The sequence below is a fragment of the Papaver somniferum genome, chromosome 6 (assembly GCF_003573695.1).
Source record: "Papaver somniferum cultivar HN1 chromosome 6, ASM357369v1, whole genome shotgun sequence".
Classification (NCBI taxonomy): Eukaryota; Viridiplantae; Streptophyta; class Magnoliopsida; order Ranunculales; family Papaveraceae; genus Papaver; species Papaver somniferum.
The window spans coordinates 166,881,574-166,889,364 of record NC_039363.1 but is presented as its reverse complement, the minus strand read 5'-3'; the positions used below and the strand labels follow the sequence as shown (position 1 = coordinate 166,889,364).

Below are 7,791 nucleotides of genomic sequence, written 5' to 3'. Positions count from 1 at the left end.
CAAACGTATGCACTTTTTGGTTCAACAATAGTTAACCAAAGGTTTCATATCAACCACGTTCTTCTTCACCATAACTAGTTCAAATGACTTCAAGATGAACTAGTTGGAGAGTTGTTGAATTACAAGGAAATCTCATGTACTACACAAGACACAATTGAAGCAAAAAGATGATTTGATTCACTTGAATCGGTTCATGAACTTTTATATCCACGGTTTGCAAACTGCATTCCTTAGTCTTTTTAAGTTTAAGTTCAGAAATAATCTTCAGATATATAACCTTCTCAAGTTCGCGGACTAGGTTCACAGACTTAAGTTACCGGGCAGAGTTTACAAACTCCAGCAGAAATTCTCGGGTATGAGAACTTCGCCGGTTCGCGGACTGAGTTCGTGGACTTAGTTTCACGCAAGTAGTTTGTCAACTCCATCAGAAATTCTCGGGTGTGAGAACTTCGGCAGTTTGCGGACTTGGCTCACGCCATTCTTCCGGTTTTCTTGATCAACAAAGTTCGCAAACTTTGGTTCAAGGAATAGGACTTATACATAAATGTGTTTCCACAACAATGCTTATGTCCACCATTGGTTATGTAATCTAAACTCTCATTACAATCATTGAAACATTCTTAGAGGACGTTATATAGTTGTTACACCATTTCTCGTCAAAGCAATTTTCAAGAGGATTGAAACATATCATGACTTTCGTCACATGGTAAAAATAAACTTGGTTAAAGCGAAAAGCTTACCAACTCATATTTCGAGATATAGATAGGCGAGGTATACTCGGCTCAAAATACTAAATGTGTATAATCAAGTCTATATATATAACATACGACTTCTTGTCTCAAAGAGTAGGAGATAGAGTAGATAGACTTTTGAGTGATAGATAAGTTCAAGTTTCCACATACCTTTTTGTCGAGAAGTTCCACCGGTTCCTTTAGTAGTTCTTCTACTTGTATGATGAATCTCCATGAAGTCCTTGAGCTCAATTACACTTTCTATCCTAGTCCGAGACTTAACTGTAATAGACTAGAAATCAAGACTTATAGTTTTGATCACTAACATTGACAAACATGCTTGAGATAGCATGACATGCGAGTTCGACCAAGCAATGCTCTAATACACACAACTACGATAAAAGTAGTATTCGTCTGGCTTCACAATCCCAATGAAGTATTTTAGTCGTTAACCTGGTTTTAGAAGAAGAAAACCAAAGGTTAAAGGAGAACCGACTCTAGCACACAAACTAGTATCACACGTAAGGTGTGGGGATTAGTTTTACACAAATACTAGAGTTCCCCTTATATAGTCTTTCAAATCAGGGTTTGCAATCCAAGTTACCTTGGTAACAAAGCAATCAATATTCACCGTTAGATGAAAACCTGATTTAGATTCAAGCTAATATTTCTCAACCGTTAGATCGAAAACTTAGCTTGTTACACACAAATGAAATGCACGCTTCTAGGTTTGTTAACCGCACCCAAACGTATGCACTTGTTGGTTCAATAATAGTTAACCAAATGGTTAGCCATATGAGCATTTCATATCAACAATGTTCTTCTTCACCATAACTAGTTCAAATAACTTCAAAATGAACTAGTTAGAGAGCTGTTCAATTGCAAGGAAATCTCATGTACTACACAAGACACAATTGAAGCAAAGATGATTTGATTCACTTGAATCGGTTCACGAACTTTTATAGCCACGGTTTGCAAACTGCATTCCTTAGTCTTTTTAAGTTTAAGTTCAGAAATCATCTTTAGATATATAACCTTCTCAAGTTCGCAGACTAGGTTCACGGACTTAAGTTACCGCGCAAAATGTTGATGATGGATCTCTTGAAACAAAATTACGGAATGTGGAAGGCGTACGTTTGAAATCATATAGTAAGTTCTAAGCTCAAAAACTGGTCTCAAATTTTTGAATCAATGTTATTCTTTTCCTTCCGAATATCGAAACATTGAACCAATATATCATCCACCGATTAACCAAATTAAGAGTTATAATTGATGGGTTTTCACAAATAATATAAATAGAAGAGAAATACCTGATGAAAGGGTAATCTTGAAATTTCTGAAAGAGATGAAAGAAGCTGGTGATTGCATATAACACTGAGAAAGCAGTCCAAAGATGAAGATGAAGGGAAAGGGAAGCCATTATTAGTAGAAAGTAGAAGCCAACCACCTAGCTAGCGTACATATTTTGACTCCTACGTTGAGAGTGACGCAGTAGTGGATGCTTTGTGAATCTGTGCGAGTGCTACGTTGGCACTGACGTAATGCATTTCCGCTAATGTGTATTTCCGCAATGAATCCATTTGGCTCTTTGTCGTTTGAGCCATCTTTAAAATCTCATAATGTCATAATAATGTGCATTTCACCATAATCCAGCGGTGATTTTGCTTTTACTCGCGTGTAGCTGGAGCATTTAACTGTTACGTACTTTAATTTGTTTATTTTCCGGTGATCAGAATTTCGTTTGGATTTCTTTTTTTTCTTCCTTATTTCTTAACACTACAACTACAAAGACCCATCAAACAAATATCGGTTCTCCTTTTCTAAATACTTTTCCCTCTCAATCTCCATAGCAGATATGGTCTCTCGTGCCTTCTTCAATTCATCTTCTAATTGGATAAAACGTGCCTTTTCTGCCTGCATAGACTGATAATCGTCATAGAAAACCTTTTTAATAACCTCAAAATGCTGACGAAGCCACTTGATATTGAATTCGAGCTTCTCAGCCATCCTTAGCTTACGTTCCCATGTGTCGATCCTTGATGGAGAAATCTTAGAGAAACGGGTGTTGTTCATATCAATGACAAACATCATTATATCTGTCACCAATGCGATGTCGGCAGAATATAAGGAAGATGTTGGAGCATGGCTAGAAGCAATGTGACCATATTTTAGCCATATGACTGTCCTCAAAACACTGAAGCCTCCGATTTCTTCAAAGTTCTCATCTAGAATGTTTTGAGGCTCTTCATACAGTTGACCAGCTAACGGATACTCGAGCAAAGAAGATGTTATTCCTAACAGTTCGGATGGTTCAATAGTTGCAACATCGTTTGGCGTCTCTGCATCTGGTGCCTCGACTTTCAAAACTCCAGTATTACCTCAGCGTGAATTTCCTTCAAGTTGCCTGAGAGCGCATTATTCTGCAGAGGGTACATTACTCTTCAATTAGGAAGACGAAACAAACTATAATGCAACAAACAAAGAGAGGCCGAATGCAATCATAACCTTTATAAAATTGCCACTGGACTTCTCCATAAAAGGGACCCCAAGCTTTTGTTTTTTTATAGGTCGAACAACAGACACATTGGCTTCAATTATACAAGTGTCATTTATGATATAACCTTTACCAGGATCATTGAGTTCACTAAGAGGAATCAACGATGCAACACCCCAACTACTTTGTCTCGGAGAAAATTCATGTTGTGTATCTGCAATACTCAAAAGGCCGGAGTTACCCATGTTTTCTATTAATGTATAGATAGACAAGATAGTTAAAGTACCCTAAATGATAAAGATAAGCAGAAGTTTCTGAATGTGTCTTCTACTGTTCTTTGAGAAAGATGAGTGCTGTACATTTTTTTTTCCTAACAAGTTTCAATCTAGACCAGGTCTTTAATGGCACAATCGCTGAATTTATGATACTGTACGAGATTTCGAATTACAGAAAATACACATATAAGCAACAATGTACCTATTCTGAATGTGTGCTTGGCATGGGATTGATTCACGACTGCCTAACTGAACTCTGCATACACTGAACTAGTCAAGTCTGCAGTGTTTAGGTACACTGACAAGTGATCCACAATGTTTCCTTTTGGAAAAATCATTGCTCGCCTAATGAAAAGAACAGAAAATCCAAGCAGGAAAGAGTTCATTTAGTTAGTAAATGTCCGGTTCGCATCAGTAAACCAAATTAAGTAAACAATGAGGAGAGAGCCAACATACCACTCACAACAGCTGACAGAGAAAACATCAGAGTAGTATTCCAGCGCGTCCAACTTAGAAAAGTTTTTGATTGTCCACACAAATCTTGTAGATGACGAATCCTTGATTGGAAGACTCTTCGCTGGGTTCACAATTTCTGCTTGTCTCACTGCTTTTGAAGAACAATCATGAACATGAAGAACTCTTAGAAAGCCTTACTTCATTGAATCGAAAGCTATACAAACTTAATTAACAATATAATTGCACCAAATATGCATGTGAAAAAGATAAGATAATTTCAACTAGCAAACTGAAGCTTTGCATCTAAATGAAGATTGAAGCTATAAATATGGAGTCTGAAAATTTATACCTTCTATCAGCTTGGGACCCGGAACGTAACGTGAATGCACCACCATAAGCTCGTCCTCTTGCTGCTGCATGACAAACAACTACTTAAATATCGAATCAAATATATTAATAACTTTATTGATATAGTGAAACCTTCTGAATTACTCTGCAATAAAATTGTGCTAGACCAAAGAATTATAACAAACTGCTACTTAATCAACACAACAATGATGGTGTTATATCTTCAAGAACTGTGAGTAGATTAACCTTGCAAAGGAAAATGTGTATATCCGATTGGGCTACGAAAGTAACCAGTGCGAAGGAAATCTACCAAATGATTGTACTGAAACTGACACAAATGAGTATGTGTATAAGGCAATTACCTGATTTGATGCAGAAGTTCTTTTCCAGGAATTGGAAGAGTGCTCCAGGCAAAGACTGGGAAAGTGCGAACTTCCTTTATTTAACCAATCATCCACCTAGGGAGTGAATGGTTAAAACAAAAACCTCCCTCCCAGTAATTATCAATATTTAAAAAACTAAACAAATATACTAGATTAGGATGAACTCACCCGCTCAAAGTGATGGAATAACATGTCAGAGTCCTGAAAGTATTTACCCCGTGCAGACTTCCACTGAGAAAAATAAAATAAGCCTAACTTGAGGGCATGAACTAATCATATTGAGGAGATGATATTCAAGTGGCATGGCAAACTATTGAGACTTTCATTGAATGAAGTGTTTGACCCAGATGAATAGCTTTCTACACGCGAGCTAAATCATCAATGAGAAAGTACCTTGAAGAACTCATCATCAGGGACTTGAAACTTCTCATGTAGGCGCAGTTTGATGTCAGCTAAAGTCTCTTCTTCATGGATTACGAGGAGAAAAGGGTGTCCAGAGTTACAGCCATTATATGGATACTGAACAAGACCGATTATTGACAAAAAAGGCATTGATGTAAATAATATAGACCATATTTTGAAACTTCACTTTGTATTTACTAACCACCTTTTTCATTTTTCGTTTAAATGCTTCTTTGTTGACGTGATTAACTTGGATCATTATGTCACGAGGACCTATATATTTCTCTCCCTCTAAAACCTGTTAAAATAAGCAAAGTTCAAAATCTGCTAAAAGACATGATGATGTCATATTTCTAGATGCATATATCATCACACAAACTAAAGCAAGCAACTGAAAGGGAAAAATGAAGCTCAAAGTATACATTTGGAATGAAGGGAGTCCCAAAAAGAACTTAAATAATGTAATAAAACACTAGGAACACAGATAATAACTTGCCTCCTCTGCACGCAACGACCATGTTTTAGGTAGTTTGTCAAAACTTTCATTAAGCGGGTAAATCTGTAATGTGTGATTTCAAATCAAGGGCAAGAAAGCATCAAAGGACGAAAATGAATGAGAGATCCTAATCCATATTAGTTGGAACCTCCACCTCACAAGGTGAACTTGCAACATACATCATTTCTAATACATAATCTTGTACTATTTTTCATAGGTTCCTTTAACAGTCGCAGTCATGCAACTGAATTTGTCAAGGAAAACCCCCTTGAAAAGGATTTTTCCATTGGTTGAACAAAATTAAGAAAACATACAAGGACACAGAAATTGTGTTCTTTCACCTTCTGGTAACTATGGAAGTATAATCGACAGACAAAGTACCTTTTGGATACTGTTAGAGCGAACTAAAAGCAATCCAAGTTCTGCATTTGGACGAGATAGCTGAACCTGTTTCAGAATGTTTCAACCAATCAGTTAGCACATGTACATCTTTCTAAACCGCTACCAATCAGTACTCTGTTAAATGAACCCTATGTAGTGCATAAACACAAAGTCCCAGCAGAAGAGAAAAACATGTTGTTACAGAAACGATGGGATCAGAAGTGAACTGAGTTGAGTAAGTTACCTTTGACTTTCTAAACCGACAACTAATCATAAAAGAATCAAAAGTTTTAGAAGAGAGGCACAGTCTTTACATATTTAATTCTTACTAAAAGAATCTTCGGATGTAATAAATTTTCTCACTTCATCCTTGGCTGCATGATAGAAAGGAATGTTCATAGTTAGGGCCCATTGTTTTACAGGGGTATCCAGAACTTGGTAATATAGGATATCAAACCTCTGTTGGGAAAAAAAAAACCATTATTAAGTGTTTTAGCTTCTCGTTGAATTTACTGGTTTCTCTAATTGATAAATTAACTTAAGGAAAGAGATGAGTTACCTTAAATTTGTGACCCAACATATCCAACAGACTTGTATCTCCACATCTCTCAGGTTCATATTTAGGATGGTCAGAGTGATAGCTGTGAGATGTAAGTCTGATTCTGGTCATGCCGATTTCGGTTGGATAATTCAAACCAAGCTGGTCAGCGACTCTTCTCTCAACCTCGTGACATTTCATCGTGTTTGACCTTGAAATTTTTACATGATGATAAAAGTAAGTAAAACAATCTTCACAAATAAAATGAATGAGGATTCAGATATACTTATTAGTACATACAGCTCTAGAGTAAAAGCATCTTCCTCGTGTTTATCCAAAGACCGGAACCGGACAACCTATGACAATCAATTGAGCAGCTAAATTGTATAAGAAGACTGTAAACGAGAGGTCTTAGTTCACTGTATGTACATGCTGGTTAAAATGACTTCAGTGTAAATAAATTTTGCTGTTTCGAAAAAGACAAGCTATAATAATCAATTGAGCAGCTAAATTGAGTATAAGAAGACTGTAAATGAGAAGTGTTAGTTCACTGTATGTAAATGCTGGTTAAAATGACTTCATTGTATACTTTTGATCAGCAATAATTACATTGAAGGATGACGGAAACATTACAACTAGGGTTTGTGTTAATGTGAGTTAGGGTTTGGACTAAACCCTAACACTACCAAAACAGAGAGTAGATGGTTACCTGTTTTGCTGGGTAAAATATTTGCTTCTTCTCCCACTCCCGAGACATGAATTCCGTCACTCAAATGGAGATTTCACCCAAGATATCTGGGTTCAAGTATTTATTCCCGGGTTTTTCTTCTTCTCTGCCTAACTACTGTACTCTGTAGGTAACTACAGAAGAGGTTTCAGAAGTATTAAAAAGTATAGAATAAATCGACAGACGGAAAGAACAAGAAGCAATTCTTTTCATCGATCTCTTAAAAAGCACATTCACCAGTCTTAAATAAATGTTTTTGGGATACTGGTTCAAGTCTGTAGCATTTGTAAGACCTTGAATTTTCAACTCTGCAGTGTGGTTCTCCATAATTCAATAAAATCTATTTATTCCTAGCAAAAAAAACAAAAAAAACCTTGATTGATTGGGTATACCAAATGAGACGAAATAAGGTCATTTTGAAGTAAAATACAAAGCCCCTTATCCACATATTTACAGAAATGGCTAATCTACCTTTAATTAATTAACACTAATAAATGTGATTATGATGATTAATTTAATTAGTTGATTAAAATCTTGAAATTAGTTTTTATTTTAGATTG

The 7,791-nt window shown here is 36.2% G+C and overlaps 2 protein-coding genes across 8 annotated transcripts; both read right to left on the bottom strand.

Moving 5' to 3' along the window:
- Positions 1 to 2,490: 2,490 nt before the first annotated feature.
- Positions 2,491 to 7,530, bottom strand: LOC113290036 (ubiquitin carboxyl-terminal hydrolase 12-like). Of its 7 annotated transcripts, none has more exons than XR_003331333.1 (14): positions 7,214 to 7,530; positions 6,805 to 6,860; positions 6,526 to 6,715; positions 5,967 to 6,032; positions 5,586 to 5,648; positions 5,295 to 5,387; positions 5,081 to 5,206; positions 4,856 to 4,918; positions 4,667 to 4,762; positions 4,306 to 4,369; positions 3,957 to 4,107; positions 3,703 to 3,845; positions 3,237 to 3,439; positions 2,491 to 3,151 (listed from the first exon to the last, which is right to left on the bottom strand). XR_003331333.1 is itself a non-coding variant. In XM_026539514.1 (13 exons), exons 1-12 carry the CDS (start codon positions 7,259 to 7,261, stop codon positions 3,746 to 3,748), a joined length of 1,116 nt encoding a protein of 371 aa, XP_026395299.1. In that variant the 5' UTR covers positions 7,262 to 7,530; the 3' UTR covers positions 2,491 to 3,151; positions 3,703 to 3,745. The 7 variants fall into 7 exon arrangements, 1 of the variants encoding a protein (XP_026395299.1); XR_003331334.1 differs by having other exon boundaries at positions 3,957 to 4,104; XR_003331335.1 differs by having other exon boundaries at positions 4,306 to 4,366.
- On the bottom strand, positions 2,514 to 3,470 carry LOC113291766 (MATH domain and coiled-coil domain-containing protein At3g58210-like). The gene is made up of 2 exons (XM_026541262.1): positions 3,237 to 3,470; positions 2,514 to 3,083 (listed from the first exon to the last, which is right to left on the bottom strand). The coding sequence occupies exons 1-2, from the start codon at positions 3,468 to 3,470 to the stop codon at positions 2,514 to 2,516; spliced, it is 804 nt and encodes a 267-aa protein (XP_026397047.1).
- Positions 7,531 to 7,791: the final 261 nt, after the last annotated feature.